We start from the raw sequence: 20,107 nt of genomic DNA, 5'->3' as shown, positions 1-20,107 counted from the left end.
ATTGTAAAAGGAGCGTCCAGAGAGTTTGTATGGGGTAGGAAGGAGGGGGCAGCAGGGAGATTTTCAAGGGAAGGGACAAAAGGGGGGGCTAATTTATTAATGAAGTCCTCTAACCAGAGAGAACAGTTAGAAGAAGTGATATTATTTTGGGAACGGGAGCTTCTAAATCTTTTAATCTGTTTCCAGACCAGGGAGGGAGGAGTCTTAGGGGACAGGGATTCACAGAATTTAAGCCATCCTGAACGTTTCTTGGATACCAATAATTTTTTAGCTTTGGCCGAAATTTGTTTGAAATTAAGAAAATTTTGCATAGACATCTGTTCTATATACATTTTCTCAGCCTCTGATCTCTCACGGATGATAGCAGTACATTCAGAGTCCCACCAAGGAGTTGAGGGTTTATAAGTGGATGGATTTTTGATTGGAATATGATTATTGGCAGAAGATATGATACAGGATACAAACATGGAATAGATAGGAAGGGGATTATATAGGGAAGGGAAAGGTAGGGAATTGAGTTGAAATTCCAAGGAATGAGAATAATCAGACCAGTTTGCTTTAGTGGTTCTATATTTTAAGAGGGGAGATTGAGGAGGGGAAGGGACATCGTGTTCAAAGGAGATAAGGATGGGGAAGTGGTCGCTACCATGAGTGTTAGGTAAAGTATTCCATGAACAGAGTAAAGAAAGGGACGGAGAAGAAAGGGACAAATCTACAGCACTGTTTGGATTCTGATTGGGAAGGACAAGATGAGTAGGGGAGCCTGAATTTAAAGTGCATAGATTCAAATCATCGAACAAATCTAATAATGAGAGGGAAAATGTGTCTGTTTTATGGGAGCCCCAAGAAACGTGATGGGCATTAAAATCCCCAAGGACAAAAATGGGACTGGGGAGAGAGGATAGGATATAATAGATGTCAGGGATTAGTGAAGAATTGGGGTCAGAAATGTATATAGAGACAATGGTGAAATTAAAAACTTTTGCAGCAACAGCATTGATGCTTGGACTATGGTTAGGGATAGGGAGAAGAGAGAATGGGATTGAACGATTAACGAGCAGAGCAGCTCCAGCGTACCCATCTGCTCTGTCATCGCGTAAACATACATAGTTAGGGACATTAAAATGAGAATTGGGAACTAACCAAGTCTCGGAGATTGCAAATAAAATTGGATTAAATTTATTAATAAAATATACAATTTGGTGTTTTTTATTTCTAATACTTCTACAATTCCATTGTATAATGGTCCTCGGAGCCATTATTGGATTTAATAGTATCTATAATTTTGAAAAGGATTTCCTTCACGTCGGACGGTAAGTCTGCTTCATTGCAGGTTTTAATTATATCATAAAAGAATGAAATGCAAGACACTAGGACATTGCTTTCACGGGGCTTTCTGAATGAAGGAGTATTACCAGAAAGGGCGCAGCCATTCTGGGAGTCTAAAGAAGGGGCTTGAATGATGTCTTGATGGGCAGCTCTGTCATATGATTTACCTAAAGGGGCTCTAGGGCGTGGAGAACGGAAAACAGTTTTTTTGTATGAGGTGGAAGTACTTGTAGAAGGGATTGGATTGGGGAGGGATGTATGTGGGGAAGAGGGAACCTGACGAGTAACCTCGGCAAAAGATTTTCGGGAAGCAGGGAAACGGAGGGAAGCTTCTTGATAGGAGATATTCTCCTCTGACATTACATACTTCATGCTTCTTTGCCGAGTGTGTTCCGGGCAGTTTGAGTCTGTTGCAAAATGTGAACCAGAACAGCTAATACAGGAGGCAGAACACTCAGATACATTGCAGGATTCACCATTATGATCTTTTGCGCAACGGTAGCAGCGGGGGTTTGATCTGCATTGTGTCTGAACGTGACCGAACCTACAGCATTTCAAACATTGAATGGAGGGCAAGCGGTAGATCTCAACTGGTAATGAATTCTTATATAAAAAAATCCGTTCAGGTAATCTTTGACCTTGGATGGTTATAACGACTGTAGTAGTTGGGGTGTATTCAGTGGAATCATCTGTTCTAATTTTTCTATTTAGACGGCGAGCTTTCAGTATGATGCCATATCCCCTCGGAAGCTCAACGGCATCTACAAACTCCTGCATGGAAAAATCGGTAGGAACCTTTTTTACAATTCCCATCCGAGAAAAGTTGTAAGTTGGGATGGTGCAGACTAGACTGTTTTGTTCCAATATAGGATTGATACAAAACTGGTTAGCATCAATTGCATTTGAGAACTCTATAGAAATGCGGTTTCGTCCGATTCTCTTGATTCCGTCACTAATAATATTTTTTATGCCATTGTTGACCAGAAGTTGGCCAACTTTAATCGGGCGCAGGATCGTTCCAGCGGAGGGTTCTGTTTCTATTTTAGAAATATGGACAATAAAGGGGCCATTATCTAATTCTGAATAGCGCCTTTCCTTTTCATTAAGTGAAGGATGCGTGTACAAAGTTTGCACAGAGGCAGCATTAGGGTTATTATCAATGGATGTTTTCTTTGATTTAGCTATGATTGAAGCATCTTCAGATGCTAAGTGACGCTTCTGTGGGATTCTATTAACCTCAACTACTGTAGGACTGTATGGAGGATCAGGGGGGTCCGGAGGATCCGGATGATTATTCATGTTGAATTACTTACCACTAACACAAAACACAAACACCGTCACCAAAAATAAAATCTTAGCTTGAATGAAGGTAAAAAAAGCAACAAATTTGGAAAAAAAAGACTAATATCACCAAAAGCACGTGTCAACGCTTCCACGAAAAAACATCGACGAATTACGATTCACTGTTCTCAGTTCTACAATGATTTGTCATTTGTCAATTTCATTGTCAATGTCAGTATCAACTATCACAGAGCAAGTAATATGGTCAGTATACTCATGGTATAATCTATCGTCAATACTCTACTCGTCAGCATGCCTGAGGACCTCTGAGGACACAATCAAAATTGTGAAAATTTACTTTCTGAAAGATTTTAGTTCGTAAATTAAATTCTGATTTTAACTGTTTGTAACTTGTTCCAGTTGGAGACGTTAAATATTAAATAAGAAATAATTGGGATTGCGAATTTCAGGTATCTCAATTTATATTTATTGCTGGATTGTGAATGGTATGCTTTATAAAATCACAGATTAAAAGCTTCTTGGTACATCCTGTTCACAGATGCTGTCAGTCAGTCAGTGGCAGTAGTGGCACATTTTCTACTCTATATTATCCAATATTATCTATAGCTTATCCATATCATCAACCAAATCAAAATCAGCAGATTTTGTGTACAATTTTTTTTCAATAAATTGAAATAAAAATAGCAGCTACGTGCTTTCTTTCGATATTATACATAAAGCAATATTACTTGCTCTGTGACATAAAGTAAAGTTGATTTAATAATCAAGTTGGAATTTTTATTGTATTTGTCTGATTACACAAATAGGTAAGTTTCAGTTACAATATTTGTTTGTATTTTAATAGATGGATTTTTGAAAATAAACAGTATTTGTTGTTTGTATAAATTAATATCTTAATTTTGTGTGTTTTTTTAAATCTTAAAATAGTATTTTCTTGCCTATTTTATAAATATAGGGCTCTAAAACGTAAAATGGCTGCTGTGGTTGTTCAATCTCGTTTCGCCGGCTTGAAAATCGAAGACGATGAAATGATTCCCAATGATAGTCAAAAGGCTAAAAAGAACAAACCAATTTCGGTGAAAAAAATAGAACCTACTAAAAAACCCAAAAACAATGTAACTGCCGCAAAATCTCAGGTATTTAAATTATAATCACTTTTTTATTATTAAATAAATATATTCTGAAGTATTGAGACTGCCCATTGAAGAATTTTTATTTCTATAACAGAAATATTTTGTACAATTATTTATGAAGACATGTTCATTTGTGCTATACATATAATGTATTTGAATATTGTAGAATGCAACTAAAAAGCGAAAGTCGAAGCCAAATCCTGCAACTGCTGAACAGTGGGAGACCTGGAAGCAAAAAGATGAAGAACTTGTAGATGGTAATTTTGAATCAGAACTTGAGCAGGTCAGTGTGAACAATTTTCTTTACAAAAATAGCTGTTGAAAAATTGTTTGCTTTATAATCTAAGATGCGTAAAATCATTCTTAGAGAACTTTTATGTTCATATTTCATGTAGAATTGTACTGTTGGCAATATAATTATAGATTATTATTCACGATTTTTATTTTTCAAGGCAATACTTTTATCAAAACTTGATTATGAAGAGAAAAAGGATGTTTACAAGCACTTAAAAAAAGAAGCTGATTCAGAGAAAAAAGAGCAATCTCGTAGCAATAATAAAAAAAATAAAAAGAAAAATGTTATGAGTTTAGATCAGTTCAATGATATGGTCAATGTGGATGATTCAAAATGTAAGTTTTGTTTAATTATGTACAGTTTTTCTTATCTTATGTATAATATTATATATCTTTGTTGAGTTTATTAGAATTCAATCTTTAATAACTATGCTTTCTTAGTCATAAGGCAGAACTCCTGGTTTCTATAAAATGTAATTTTGTACAATCATATAATACATCTTTGATCAATCAAAATTCATATAGCCAATAAAGGACACATAAATTTTTAAAAGCAAATCTGAGACGTAAACATATTGAATTGACATATACTTTTAAGATTACTTTGTAATAGTGATATTTTATTTTAACAGTAACTGTTGAGGATGACAAAAATTCTCAGGAAGAAATAAAGTCACCAGATAGGGATACAAAATTTTTCGAAAGAGTTCAAGATGAGACGAAACATGAACTTTTAAAGGATAAAATTATTGACAGAGTCAAAAACCAAATAGCACAGGATGAAATTATAACAAGGGTTCAGTTTATGGATGCTTTAGAAAAGAAAGATATAGAAATTGCTGCCTTAAAACAAGAGGTTGTAAGATTGAATGAGGCACTACTAACTGTCAAGTCAAGAAATAAGAAACTGTGTAACATCCTTGGCCAGGGTGAAAGTAAGTTTATAAAATAATTTTCAAACAATTAAAATTATTGTTACAAGTTTCTTGATTCGATTTGAGTATTTATTATAAAACTAGCGGTCCGCCCCGGCTTCGCCCGTGGTACATGTTTACGTTTTCTCTACATAAGAACCATCCTCGTACTTCAAGGAATATAATAAAAAAAGAATTATCGAAATCGGTCCACCCGTTCTCGAGTTATGCGCTTACCAACACATTTTGCGATTCATTTTTTATATATATAAGATTTTAATCTATGTTTAAAGATATTGCTGTTCATTGTTATTTGAAAAGTGATTGTTATTTTCAGTGAGAGATAAAGCAGAAGTTTTGGTGGAGGTAGAAAAGTTGCGCGCCATGCAAGCAGAACTCAACGCAGAATTAACCAGTTTACATTCCGATCTGGAAAAAGAAAGATCCAAAAATGCAGACCCTAGAGCTAAAGACAAGGTACATTATTTATCAATCTTTAAAAAACAATATTGAAGTTTATATATTATAATATAAAAGCTGTTAATAAATTGAGTATCTTTCAGAAAAATCCTTATAAAAAGAAAAGAATCCGTTTTGATGTTTCGACAGAAGCCATAATCACAAAAGAATCAAGCACTACAGTTTGAACAATAAAAATGAAATTCGCTTTTGGATTACATTTATTACATTACTTAACAGTTATTTCATAAATTTCAAGTTAAAAAAAAGTTTTTCTATTTTAATATCAATAAAGTTCTTTTATAACGGCAAGCTTTTTTTTATCCTTAACATTTTGTTTTCAGAAAAAACGAGGGGTTAATGGCGATAAAGAGAAATAACAGTAAACTTTATTAGACCTTTCAATTTATTTGTATATAATATATATAGTTATAATAGGACCACATTTTGAGTTTACATTACGAAAATTTAAGTAACATTACAAAAATGTGTAATACATTGGAAAATTAAAATTTGACAATTTTAGCTATCCAAAAATTTACATAAAACTGTTATCTTGATTAGATGTTAATCCATTCAATATAATTTATGCAGCATTCATTGTTTGGTATTTCCTAAAAATGCATATTTATTTCTACTCTCATGAGTAAATATTATTGCTATTTAATATTATCTCAATATAATTATCTTATTCAGCATTCCAATATATGAATTGATTTCAAAAACAAGGGCTATCAATGGCAATGTAAATGGCATTGCAGATGTATTGCAGCACATTTTTAGGCATCATAGCTTTAATACCTAAATTAAAGTGGTTTATACCTAAGTTAAAATACCAGTGTAATTAAAGTGGCTTTCTTAGAACATTTTTATAAAATTCATTTTTTTAACTCTATTCACAAAGTTATTATAATTGATGGATCTTAGTGGTTAAAACTAAAAACGCTATGAAGAGATGAACGAGTGTTATATATATTATTAGTATACATCATTAAAGATGTATCTAAAATATATTTGTGTGCATATTTTTATCAATAATGAAGCTTCATTTGTGGTCAAACTATTTCTATATACCTATTGTATCGAATATGATATTTTAATAATAATATAGTCACAAATATTGTACAATTTGTTCAAATTGTCAATTTGTTTTATATCAAACTTATTTTATTAAGATAATATCTATATTTACCTACTGTGTTAAAAATTAAGTGTAACTATAATTGGTGATTAAAAGGATCTCTTATTTTGTTTTATATAACAATTATTACAAAAGTCAAAAAGTATTGATTGCGCGATTCTAATTTTTAAGTGTTAACTGCAAGGTTAACTGGAAGGTTGATATTTTATTTGATATTGAATGTTCCAGGAAAATAGTTGATACTTGATACCCTTCTCATACTTTTTTTTATAAATTACTTTATTAACACATGACAAGTGTAAAGTTTTGTAATATTATAGTTTCAATACGATAGGTACATTATTGAGTAAATTAATTTAAAGCATTAACAACTTTATTCGCAAGAATTGTTTCCTATTGACCGATCTGTTTGTTGGCTTTAACTTTCTCCGATTCGTAAAAAAATATGTAATATTTAAAAGCATTTAACACGAAAAACGAGCTTCGATTCCAAACAAAATAAGAGCTCATCTCGTAGTGCGCTCTTATTTGTCGAGACGATTTGTTTTGCACTTACGCGACAATAGTATAGTTTAACGAAGTAATACATGATAAAAAACTTCATTTTTTCACTGGGATTTAAGTAAGACTGATTTATAGTTTCGATTATTTGTATTCGTTAACAATTCTAACTGAAAGCAAACCGTCTCTTAATTATTTATGTGTATTTTTAGTTTAAGAATTTCGTATTTGTAATCTCTCTAAATAAATATCATTTTTTATTGTTTCTACCACTCAATCTGATTTCTTAATGATTTTTTGTACTCGTGTGCTTATAATCCATACTTCCATACTAATATTATAAATGCGAAAGTAACTCTGTCTGTCTGTCTGTCTGTTACTCAATCACGCCTTAACTACTGAACCAATTTGCATGAAATTTGGTATAGAGATATTTTGATACCCGAGAAAGGACATAGGATAGGTTTTATCCCGGAAATCCCACGGGAACGGGAACTATGCGGGTTTTTCTTTGACTGCGCGGGCGATGCCGCGGGTGAAAAGCTAGTTTAGAATAAGAATGTAAAAGTTATATAGACTTTTGAGTGTGCTTATTGGTTGGTGATCCATTAGGTGCTAGTCCGACTCCCACTATGAAATATTAGGTTTGGTCCAACTCGAATATTAAGAATATTCGAGTTTTCATTATACGCTACTTCGATATTGTAGAAGCAGGCCGTCGTTTGGCAATTTATAATGTTGAAGGGGTTAATGAGGATGTAGCAGTTTGAAATAAAAAAGAAAAGTTTGTAAAACAATGCATTTATTGCGATATCTAATTAAATACACAATTGTAATTAAATAATGCAGCGTGTAACATTCATGTATAAAACATTAAGTAATGGCGTATTTAACTAAGGTTAGTTTAGGGGTTGAAAATTAAAATTGTGTATTAATCGATTGACGTTTGCCCCCAAATGATTCTTAGAACTGAAACATTGGGAAGCTCAATTACAATATCATACCTACGTACAAATAAGGTACATATATTTAAATAGAAATACTTCTAATGTTATAATTATGCATAGTTACTTAAGACTACAGGACACAACAAAGCTGTTACAAAAATAAATATTGTTGCTACATTGTTCCGAAAATAAGGCACAGACAGTTGACAATGAATCCTTATTTTTATACACATGAAAACAAAATTGTTTAAAATTAATGTATTTACGTATAAATCTATTAGTTAGTTTTGTTACAGTCAAAGAGTCAGCGTCTTGAAGTAGGTATGACTAGCAATAAAATACTATAAATACAAATTGCTATAATAAATTCATCTGTATAAAAATATGAATCCCTCGGTGATCTAGTACAACTAGGGTTAACTTACAATTTACTTATCGATACGAGTGTCATAGTGGCAGTAACCGTGATTATGGCAACGTGAATTTCAATTCTAAGATATTTTTGGTCCAAAATTTTCATAGTCTCTACAAACGATTTCACGTCACGTCGGTTGGATTAAAGAAATACGTACATCATTTTAATACTGTTATATATAATATATTAGTCGTTACAACTAGAAAGGCTATGTTAAAACTAGACATTACTTAAATAATATGGCAGTAAGTGGTAATTGTAGAGCATTGTTTAATGTACTTTTACTGCGAGATTCGCACGCCCCCACAGAATGGTCCTACTCGAATACTTACGCGTAAGTGAATATGCCTATTCGATGGGTTACATAGGTATGCAATAACACGAAACAACAATTACCAAGACACAGTCATTCTTCATTCACATTCTGTTCTTTCACAATGTTTTTGCACAAAGTTCAGTTTCACTTTCACTTTTTGACGAAAATTCTTTTGTTCGTTGTTGTTTTTCGTCTGTTCATAGAACTTAAAGGTATGTTCTCATTTCGTCTTCACTGTCGATATTCATAGAATAAATTCTTCTTTAGTTTATCTTTCGTTATCGTTTACGTATTTCAAAATACTTTTCTATCTCTTAAGTGAGTAGAATCTGAGGGTAAGAGATGGTATTATCACATCTCTCCTCTGGGCCTGTAGACAAAGTAACAATTACAAAACGATAACGAAGTTAGAAATCGCAAAAATGTATGGGATTGACATACGCCGCGTTAGATCACGTGGTCTACCTAATGTCAATCCCATACATTTTTGCGATTTCTAACTTCGTTATCGTTTTGTAATTGTTACTTTGTCTAAGGCCCCTGTTTAGTTTAACATGCCGGTACATCGGCACATCTGATAGAGCTGATCGGTTTTGTCGTCATATCGCATTCGGAATCGTGTACAACGGAATTTGATACTTTATTGACGCAATGTACATTTCTTTGCTTTGTAGCTTCTTGTCCCTGTAAAGATATTAGGAATATGTAGATATGTAATATTTACTATTCATTTTAACATAAACCTAAGCAATAGAAAACAGAATGCTAATTGATACCTAACATTGACAAACTTTTTACTCCTTATTGAAAGTGGCAAACATTAAACTGGTTTGATAATAATTTCAAGTCTTGATAGATAAGTAGTGGTTGATTACGTACGGGCATGTGGCAGGGCTGGCAGGGCTTCCAGGGGCCGACCCACCAGTGCGTGCAGGCGGGCTGCCAGCACTGCTGCACCGTCGTCACGTGCCGCGGCGTCTCCATGTTGTAGCACTGCGAGAGATCCACTTGCCCTGCAACGTTTAATGTTAAATCCATACTAATATTATAAATGCGAAAGTAACTCTGTCTGTCTGTCTGTTACTCAATCACGCCTTAACTACCGAACCAATTTGCATGAAATTTGGTATAGAGATATTTTGATACCCGAGAAAGGACATAGGATAGGTTTTATCCCGGAAATCAAACGGGAACAGGAACTATGCGGGTTTTTCTTTGACTGCGCGGGTGATGCCGCGGGTGGAAAGCTAGTGTTAAATAGTTATGCGAGTATTTTTGACCATATGAGTTCATCATAAAATATCACTAAAATAATGAGGGACGCTTTTCAGTAGAAACGTAGAATTAAGTTATTTTATTGAAATTGGAATGCAATTAATAGATCGATAACTGCGGCGTGTATTTGATGATGTTCAGATAATCTGTTTACGGCTGTAAAAGTGGAAGAATTTGCGTAAACGCAGAAATCAAATAACATTTTTTAGATAGGTACTAGGGCATGCAGCTCTATGGTAAAAGAAGTCTATTACACTTTTAAATATGTATTTCAAAAACAGTAATCTTACGGTTATGTTCATCAATGCACTGGTAGTGGCGGTACATGAAGCCGGCGCCGCAGGACGCGGAGCAAGCGGACCACTCGGACAAACGGTACTGGAAGCGCTTCTTGGGCTGGTCCACTGTGTACTGATAAGTCACGCCCGGGTTCCGCCGCTCACCGCTTATTATGCGTTGCTAGAATTAAAAAAACAATTGGTATGGTATAGTTCTAGCCTTTAGTTTAGACTTTAGTAGATCCAATATAGTTGCATGTATCACTAAGAAAGTAGGGGTAGGTAGGCCGTAGGGTTATAGTTATACTTTTTCTATGGGTTATACTTATATGTACCTACCTACCCCGTTTATTTTAAATTGCTTCTCATATCTTGTACAGATTAGGACTAATAACAAAATTAGATAAGGCAGCCTCATTCATTACTATGTGCATTAGACTTACATAAACTTTAATATCTTCAGCGAGCGGACCACTAATTCGAACTTTTTCCCAGTCACGATTCTTTTCGTAAATTGCCGGCGTTCCCGCAACAAAGTATTCTGTTAATGAGGTAGTATTGCTGAAAATAAACGTAAATCATTATAATGTGTATTTTTTTAAACATCGTCTAGAATCTAGATAACTCTCCTAGTATACTTATAAACAAATAGCTAGAATACTCACATAGCGCCGTTTAAGTATATTTTCCTCGATTTTGCACTACCGATTGTAATATAATTGCCAGGATTAACTTTTTCTTGAATTTTCACATTTCTCGAACCGGCCGGAATAACGGCAACCTGATAACGGAATACATTAAAATTTAATGTTTTCTATTTGAAGTAGGACATTCTACTTTCGTTGATTATAAATCTGATCGTCCATCGACCTGGAAGTTTGCCAAAATATATTACACTATGATGGAAATCAGTAACGTTTGCAATTTGATTTATGTACAGTTTGATTCTCGCGGATTTCTTTGCGAAAAATTAAGAGTCGGGTATCTTGAGTGCCTAAAAATATACTTAAAATTGTTGTAGATTTTAAATCTTACTTCGTATTCTTATAGATAGTTAAAACAAATGTCTATAGCGGGCTAGTACAGAAATATTCAATTGCGTTTACTTTATTCACAAGACGTAGTCGACCTAGTTATCGAGTTTTTCGCTTAGTTTATTTTTATTCATAAAGATTTATGAATTAGGTACTAGCTTTCCACCCGCGGCTTCGCCCGCGTTTTCAAAGAAAAACCCGCATAGTTTCCGTTCCCGTGGGATTTCCGGGATAAAACCTATCCTATGTGTTATTCTGATGTATAAGCTATATTGTGGTAAAGTTTCATTCAAATCCATTCAGTAGTTTTTACGTGAAAGAGTAACAAACATCCATACATCCATACTTACAAACTTTCGCCTTTATAATTGTAGTAGGATGAATACCTACTGGTGTTAATCTTTACCTCGCTGAATCCCTCGCGGCGCGTGGTGTCCTTACTGTAGATGCCCTGCACGGTCTTGCACGCGGATCCGTCGCCGCCGCACACGCCGCACGCGTCCTCCTCCACGTTGGATTCTACTATCCAGTCGCAACCCACTTTGTAGCAAACACCTTTAAGGAATTATATTAAGTATATTATATAGGTAGTAGTACATAGGAGGCGGGAGGCCCCAGCAGTGGGAACGTATGTGATAGTAGTAGCGGTAGAAGTAGAAGCTTAGAATGAATGAATGAATGAATGCATGAAAAATACTTTAATAAATAAAATAAAATAAAAAGCCTTTTATTTCTTGCAAAAAAGTAACATACAGAAATTTTAAATCTTAAGCTTATTTTAAATACTTTATTGCACAATTAATACATTATTATAAACTAAGAACCATATAAGTAACAACATGTACAGAGGGCGGTCTTATCGCTGTAAGCAATTTCTGCCAGACAACCCGAAAATTAAATTAATAGAATAGAATTATTAGCAATAAGAAGTAGGCCACCAGTTTCCTATCTCCATTAATAAGAAAGTTTACAATTTATTATCATCACGTAACTTCCAATACAAGCGAAGCATCAATGATAAATGTTGCAAAAATATAAAAAAAAAAAAAATTTTTTTGGTGCAAAATGTAGTCGCTGGGCTCTGTCTAGTTGTTTAATATAAACCAAGCATTTATTTTTTATACTAAACTGTAAACAGTTTAAATGTAGACATTTCATAAAATATTAATCGTATATATGGGGCCAAAATATGTATATCAAAACAATGTTTTTACTTATGTCATTAAGTGTATTTATAAAGTATATTCTTACCAGATATACACATATCTCTGGAGCCAATCTCTTGCCTACAAGGAGTGCCATCAATAACGAAGCCGCCCGCCATTTCCACATCCGCCCCGTTGCCGGGAACGCATCGAAGATCACATGGTTTATCTGAACAATAATAACAATATTTTTATCGTGAATTTGTAATAACTGCTTAATTATAGGTGAATAATATATATCGTAAATTGCAAGCAAGTTATTCAATGTTAAAGTCGAGAAAAAATACTCGTGAAAATAGGCTTTAAAAGTAACGACTAGTAGGAATAAATGAAAAAGATCAGATTTATATATTTGTTACAATGTATTGTATACCTTGGTCAATATAAGGTATCCAGTCCGAGATTGTTTCATTGTTGAATGTGACTTTGCTATACCTCTGGCACTGCACTTCCCTAAACGTCGGTTCGTTGATAGGGCACGGATCCGTGTTGCACACCTTATGCCTGAATGTATTAAAAATATCACTTATTATATAACCGGAAAATGAACAGGTCTAGAACGTTGAAAGTTTAGTGGCTGAATACATAATTTAATTGGCGCTAGATAACTCTTAATTATTTTATTAATCAAGTCGGTATAGTTGAAACGAATCTATTTTATTAAGTTAAGGCAAAAGATTAATACATTAACTTACACAACAGCTTGAAAAAAAGATTAGAAAACCAGTAATTATGTGAAATTGCTGTGGCATTAGCGTTTATACCTACTGTTAGAAAACCCGAATAAAAACGAGAGCTTAACAAATCTACAGTTCTGCTTACCGGCTTCTATCCCCAATGCAGTATTTCCCATTGTTCCCGGGTTTGGGATTGTTGCACTCTCGGTACTGAGTGGAGACGCCGGCGCCGCAGGTCCGCGAGCACTCGCTCCATTCGCTCCACGGGCCCCAGCCTCCGTCCAGTGGCGCGGGTGATGGCTCTTTTGGCACGCACTTTTGATTTTGACACCACTACGAAAGAATAACATTATACATATAACCTAAGTGCAATGAAAATGCAAAAATCTGTTGATTCTTTTTATAAAAGTAAACTTTAACACACTAGTGACTAAAATAGAAGTAAACTGTATCACAGATCATATCATATTCTTAGTGATTTTTATCAATATTTATTAGCGGGAGCGATATTTTTATCGATCGGTAATGGTGCAAATGGGTATAATAAATTATATTAGTTTATTACATAAAATACCAGATCAAAGAGGCAGTTTCAGGTCAGTGTGATAAGATATTCAAAGGTAATCTATTTACTTAAACATCCGTGGGTAATGAGATTCGTAAGTAGGCGCAACAAATTAATAAAACCTTCAACTCCTTGCATTGATTGATAAACGAGTAACGCGTTGGCGTAAAATACAGAATACAGGTTTGACTACTGCAGGAGATCCAAAAAAACTTAGTTAACTATATGGTTTAAAAATAAACTAGAATTGTTTGCTTGCTCTATTTAAAGTTAAAGATACTCGGAGAATGTTCTTTTAATTTACATTTCATACAAGAACTGCATTGAAAATTATAATTACCATGTTCTCTCCGCAAGCGGTACCCGGCGCCGCCGGTCTCAGTATGGACGTGCACGTGTTGTTAACAAAGCACCACAGATGTTGGCAAAGCTCGTCTTTATTAGTGCACGAAATGGCTTCCGCGCCAAATTGCAGGTGGCACTGGGAGTCCTCATCGAACATGACTCCCGCCGGCACCTCTGGGTACACGTACGGCTCCTGTTGTGATGGTCTGTCACTTAAACATTCTCCTAACCCGGCACTGCAATGAATAATATAATTTTAAAGGATGGTAAACTGATTATATCCCTGATTCAGTTAGGTGAAATAGTTTGTACAAAATAATCAGGGAACTCACACGCTCTTGATTAAATTGAATAACATGTATGAGGAATGACTTGATAAAAATTTAAGTACCTATGTCAAATTCGGATCTCAAAATATAGGTAAGTATAAGTTTATATAATAATGTCTATGTTAACATTCATAATATCATAATTTCAAAGGTTTAAACGGCATTAAATTTATATTGCTTAAAAGCCTCATTATGCAACCATAAAAGCTATAAAGATTTTGCAATGCTTTTAGAAAACCTACACATCAATGTAAAACATGACACAAGTAATTAAATTAATGAACATATTTGCATTTCATTTACATGATGCAGATATTTATAAATGAGCGATATAAATAATGATTTAAGAAAATTTATGTAAGAAAAAGAACGTTCAAAAACGGTGTCGTGAAATAAAGATTTTATCCATTTTTATATCGCAATTTAATTTGAAAACGTGCCATATCTCCGACATTGTTTTGTCAGATTCGAATTCCATAATGGTAATGTAATTTAAAAAATGAACACGATGGTTGTTTTGGCTGAATATAATTGGGCCAATTGCTTTGAATGGACGCCGCGATACCTTAACGTACGCTTTAAGCATTTATTCTCTGTATTCATTTTCAACCACACCCAAAAATTCGCTTATTTTTATTGAATTTAATTTTTAAGTTTTCGAATTGTGAATTTTAATTTCACAAAAAATTGTCATCCGTTTCTTGTTGAATTAATTGGGGTCGACCACAAATGGTTTTAATTGTGTAGTACAGTTTTACACTGAAATCGACTCTGTTAGCGGTCGCGATGCTGTCAGCATAAAATTACCAATCTCTTACATTTTAAAATATCAGACATTTGGCTTAGGGAGCTGTATACCTACACAGCTCTCTAAAAATAGAATAAAAAAAGAAAGAAAGAAAAACATTTAATGCAACAAACATAAATAAAAAGTAAAAAATAGCATGTGCATTGTGTATGTGCTGCTTGTTTTTATAAGGCTTAAGGCTCATAAGCTCTTTATGCACCTACACTTATGAATTAGACACTTACTCTAAAAAGTTGGTGACATCTCGTTTGCTGCATCTCGACCAAGCGACTTGAACTGAATCGGCTTCAAACATAGGCGTCATGATGTGCAACGTGGAACCTTCGCGTCGGTGGCAGCCTATCTTTGCTGTGTCATGATAAAGTCCGAAACTGTAACAACGAATAAGAAATATATTTTGAGCGTAGCACGCTACAAGAGAACACGGAACATCACTTGTAAGTTGTAGTTATAAAAAGTGTTTTACGAAACTGCTTAAACGAAACAGCAATCTTAGGGAAGATGGTGGTACTTTATTTTCAGGAATTTTAGAAATATATACTCATAAGTTAAATGTATAGTAGAGGAATAGCTAATACAGTTAAAGCAGTATAATATTAGTAGTAGAGCTGTGGTAGACCACAGCTCTACTACTAATATTGTAACAATCATTTATTCTTTTGGGTTCAGTAGTTGCTCTCCTTGAATGAATCTACTAATAAATAATTAGTGGTAATTAAAAACGACTTTATTACTGTTGACATTAACCATGACACCTATAAATTAAACACCGATAAGGAAAATTGTTTAGTCCCACTGCATACAGTAAATAATATTGCAAATATTGGTTTTATAAATAAATGTGTAACCATTCTGGTTCCCATACATACAACGGACACATCACTCATATCTTGTTACTTATTTTCCTAGTTATAAAATGCATCCCTATTATACATTGTTTCCATAAATAGAACTACAATTTACTTCATATGGTACCCATTCATTATTCTTCATTCATGATAAAGATATGAAAAAATAATAAAGAACATGTGTGGGCTGATAGTGCGGCGTCAATGCACCGAGTGCAACGTACTCGGCGAATGATGCATTCATAATATGTCTACAGTAGAAGAAGGACATTGGCTGGGGCCTGGGCCTCTTGTTTACGTAACTTACATAACTCGCGTTTGTTTCAGATCGTTGCTATTGTCTAGCACACTAACTGGAAATGGACACTGTTGTTGATGTATGCAAAACAGTTCAACGATTGTAAATAAATCGTGAGCAGAAGGAAATTCATATTATTATGAAATAATATTCATATTTTTTGTTCGCAGTCTTAAAAGCATCGTCCTTGAGGCATCCTAGCTTAGCAACGTGAGTCATGCTCCAAACTAAAACGGTAGGCAACAGTTCCCGAATAAGATGCGATTCGCTAACATTTCGTTTGTATGCAAATTGTTAGCGGCGTTATATTTTAGAATCCACATAACTACATATGTTGTATAGGTACACAGAATATTTTTAATAGTGATAAATCTTCTGCAATAATCTTACTGATTTTTCGATCTTATTTGAATTTCCCCAATGTCCCTGCAATTCTATTATACTTGAAACAATATTAAATCTTATATCCTAGGAAATGTAAATAAAAAAATATTATACCTTTTGAATTATATTCTTCCACACAAATACGTTTAGTTGTAAACGAGTACACCAACCTACTACAAACCAAGAGATACCGTAATCTATGTAAATGATATTTTAATGCTTTATGAATTGAAAGATGAAAGCTGCAAATGAATACATTATAATAAGACAAAGTGATAGATACTCATTATACAAGTGAAATCAATTCATACTGAACATGTTTCGAAACAATGAAAGCTAAATACTTAGGTAACAATTGAGATCTTACAGCTTTAGAAATGCGGTGTAATGTTATATAGTAACCCATTTAGCACGGTATTTTTGTGTTTGTTGTTAATTTAATAACAGCGTTTATGAATCTAAGCCAATAGGTAAGTAGTGTTACGTTATAACTATGAAATCCGAAGCAATATAAATCTTACAGGATTTACTCGGGCACATAAATGTACGATTTATTGCTAGCTGTAATGTTTACTCGAATAACGTACATTCCTACGGATATCATAACATTTGTGTGCGAATTTCGAACGCTTTGATGTGAACATTGTTTTGCTCTATAAAATAAGAAATTAGGAAAATTAAGAATCAAGTAATTTTTAATACTTAGATATTTGAATTAAATTGATCAGTAAGGAATGTGGCAGCAACATACCTATAGGTACTAGATTTTACTGTTTATAAAATTTATATGAAACACATTTCCAATATGTAAGTTAGGATTATACTTACATACAGTAAGTAATACCCGTTTATTCTGTCAACTGAGGTTAAAGCAGTTGATTTGGAATGATGACATTTAACATTTAAAGGATAAAATGGTTTTCTCATGTCTGATATTTAACAGAAACAGAAGTCAAAGGTGTCTCAAACAACTCTATTGTTAAATCTTATCTTGTTCCTTGGTTTCACAACTTACAACAAGGATACATTCTTTGTTTATTTTAGATGTAACTAGGGAATTGTATTTGAATAGAAACCTTTTGAATATTATTTTTTAGAATAACTCTTTTAACAAATATTTTAATTACAAACATGTATCAGTAAAAATAAAAAAAGGTTTATTTGTTCTTTCTTTTGTCGTTGATCTATAATATAAAAATGAATCGCAAAATGTGTTGGTAAGCGCATAACTCGAGAACGGGTGGACCGATTTCGATAATTCTTTTTTTATTATATTCCTTGAAGTACCAGGATGGTTCTTATGTAGAGAAAACATAAATATGTACCACGGGCGAAGCCGGGGCGGACCGCTAGTTGAATATAATTTTGTCCGCTAAGAAGGAGTTTAACTTTTAAGATTGATAATAAATAAAAATAATGTTCAATGGATATTTAAATATGCACAATGCATGTTTAAAAATCCATACAAATATTATAAATGCTGTCTGTCAATTTTAAAATAAAATATGAATTTGACGTTGACGAAAAAAAAATAACTGAAGAAAAAGGTAATGAAAGTTTTGCCCCTGTGTGAAAGCGCGAGATACAGCTAATATGCTAATAAAAATAAAGTAGTTTAAAAAATGTAAATAAGCAAAACTTAGATCCTTTTTATAATTGAAATAAGTGGGAGTTAAAATTATAAAAATTAATGAACACCACATTCCAGTTTTGGAGGTTGATATTTAAAATTTTTTGGTCTTCGATGAATATTTCCTAGAATCGAATTTGATACTTATCCTCATTATAACTCAACACATAAATCTACCGCAGTATCCTACTTTATAGCTTCTGCACAATATTGGTATTTCCGTTCTATTTCATTAATTTTATATCACTGCCCAGTCTCAAGAACGTTTCTTTATAAATAGGTGCCTCATACTGCAACAATTTTGCCGAAGTTTAAACTCAATTTGATTATGAATGATAATGTTAAGTACACTTACTTATGTCCCAACTCATGTGTGATGGTGTGTGCCAGCGCAATGCCGTTGTCTTCGTTGACAGAACAACTGCGGTCCGGCTTGCACATGCCGGCCACATGCGCCATACCTAGAGTGCTGCAAATTCATATATTACATTAAGATCATAAAATAAAGAGAGAAAAAAAAATGCAACTGATACTGGTGAACAAAAGACGCTGAAGCAAGAGAAATACATATATATGTAATAGATAAAACTTTAAAGTTCGAATAAGGCAGTATTGTCCCATAGTAACAATATTTTATACCTACATGAATATTTTTTCTCCGAAATCGTAGCAGGATGTGTATTAAAATTAAATAAATATACTAATTTATGGATGAAATATTTAAAAAAACATCGCTTTTAATCAGAATACGAGACGAATATATTGTTCTAGTTTTGTTGTTTGTTGTTGGAATCGGAAAAATATGTATATCTGCTGCTATTTAGCGCTAAATCATAACTAACTAAGGTCATTTGAATATACATAGTGTAGAATAATTCAAGAATATAGCCACTTAATTCAATGTTATCCAAGGAATAAATACGCGTTATAATCATAATATTATAATTATTTCCCAATAATAAAATTTTGAGATGGAAAATTCCAAGGAAAATAGGGACTCATTTTTATATATAGAGATATGGACTCATACCTCTGAGGCGCCGGAACCAAACAAGACACTATCACGACATCATTAATACATATATTACATCATGCAATAGTGTTGACACATCGAAAGATATATATGATCGACAATATAAAAATCGTGACGAGTAATTGGGCGCAGCGTGATGTTAATATTAGGTATATTGAGAATTTAATACTTAATAATTATAATGACTTAATTGACATCGGTTCCGCTACAGCAACTACATTTTGTAGTTGCGATAGCCTTTTCTTATGTTCACAAATTGTATCATGAAAACATTTGTTAAACCAACTATACTTCTTCGTTCTATTTCCCTTTTAGAATCATGGAATTTTGTGACTTTAAATTTTATTAATCATTACAGATCGCTTGATAATGTTGATCTAAGAAAGAGGGAAGGGCGGACGTACTCATTGTACAAATGGATGCGGCTAGGAATAGCCGGCTAATAATAAGCGCGCTCTGACTCACGCGGAAACCGATGAAAAGCTATAAATTCTTTCAAATAAATTCTATACACTCACACGAGGCACGCCATCCACACGACACGCGACTATTTTATAGGTATTACGTGTCTTATTGACTTCTAAATATTTTAATTGCCATAGCGAAACTAAATTCACTCAAATATTATATTTATGTCATGATATACA

The 20,107-nt window shown here is 33.5% G+C and overlaps 3 protein-coding genes across 4 annotated transcripts in view; 1 reads left to right on the top strand and 2 right to left on the bottom strand.

Moving 5' to 3' along the window:
* Nucleotides 1–336: 336 nt before the first annotated feature.
* Nucleotides 337–2,644, bottom strand: LOC149479947 (uncharacterized). The gene has a single exon (XM_089707696.1). It carries the CDS (start codon nt 2,626–2,628, stop codon nt 1,225–1,227), a length of 1,404 nt encoding a protein of 467 aa, XP_089563822.1. The 5' UTR covers nt 2,629–2,644; the 3' UTR covers nt 337–1,224.
* Nucleotides 2,645–3,202: 558 nt separating this feature from the next.
* On the top strand, nt 3,203–7,340 carry LOC149479946 (G kinase-anchoring protein 1-B-like). 2 transcript variants are annotated; one of them, XM_089707698.1, is made up of 7 exons: nt 3,203–3,437; nt 3,587–3,767; nt 3,931–4,047; nt 4,217–4,394; nt 4,691–4,993; nt 5,310–5,449; nt 5,536–5,743. In XM_089707698.1, the coding sequence occupies exons 2-7, from the start codon at nt 3,603–3,605 to the stop codon at nt 5,617–5,619; spliced, it is 987 nt and encodes a 328-aa protein (XP_089563824.1). In that variant the 5' UTR covers nt 3,203–3,437; nt 3,587–3,602; the 3' UTR covers nt 5,620–5,743. The 2 variants fall into 2 exon arrangements, with proteins under 2 accessions (XP_089563824.1, XP_089563825.1); XM_089707699.1 differs by lacking the exon at nt 5,536–5,743 and adding an exon at nt 5,776–7,340 and having other exon boundaries at nt 3,206–3,437.
* A 1,954-nt stretch (nt 7,341–9,294) lies between these two features.
* The window catches only part of AdamTS-B (ADAM metallopeptidase with thrombospondin type 1 motif B), a 47,670-nt gene continuing 36,857 nt past the window's right edge, over nt 9,295–20,107 (bottom strand). The window contains exons 8-19 of the mRNA XM_089707693.1: nt 18,783–18,896; nt 15,492–15,638; nt 14,126–14,366; nt 13,366–13,553; nt 12,917–13,047; nt 12,590–12,712; nt 11,745–11,893; nt 10,970–11,085; nt 10,748–10,865; nt 10,317–10,485; nt 9,631–9,764; nt 9,295–9,435 (exon numbers count right to left, since the gene is read on the bottom strand). Of these exons, the coding sequence (XP_089563819.1) occupies nt 9,301–9,435; nt 9,631–9,764; nt 10,317–10,485; nt 10,748–10,865; nt 10,970–11,085; nt 11,745–11,893; nt 12,590–12,712; nt 12,917–13,047; nt 13,366–13,553; nt 14,126–14,366; nt 15,492–15,638; nt 18,783–18,896 (1,765 nt within the window). The 3' untranslated portion in view covers nt 9,295–9,300. The remainder of the gene's footprint in view (nt 9,436–9,630; nt 9,765–10,316; nt 10,486–10,747; nt 10,866–10,969; nt 11,086–11,744; nt 11,894–12,589; nt 12,713–12,916; nt 13,048–13,365; nt 13,554–14,125; nt 14,367–15,491; nt 15,639–18,782; nt 18,897–20,107) is intronic.

The sequence above is a fragment of the Colias philodice genome, chromosome 19 (assembly GCF_061535455.1).
Source record: "Colias philodice isolate Cphi_HAF_F1 chromosome 19, ilColPhil1 Martin Lab GWU primary, whole genome shotgun sequence".
NCBI lineage: Eukaryota > Metazoa > Arthropoda > Insecta > Lepidoptera > Pieridae > Colias > Colias philodice.
This window is presented reverse-complemented; position numbering and strand designations above follow the sequence as displayed.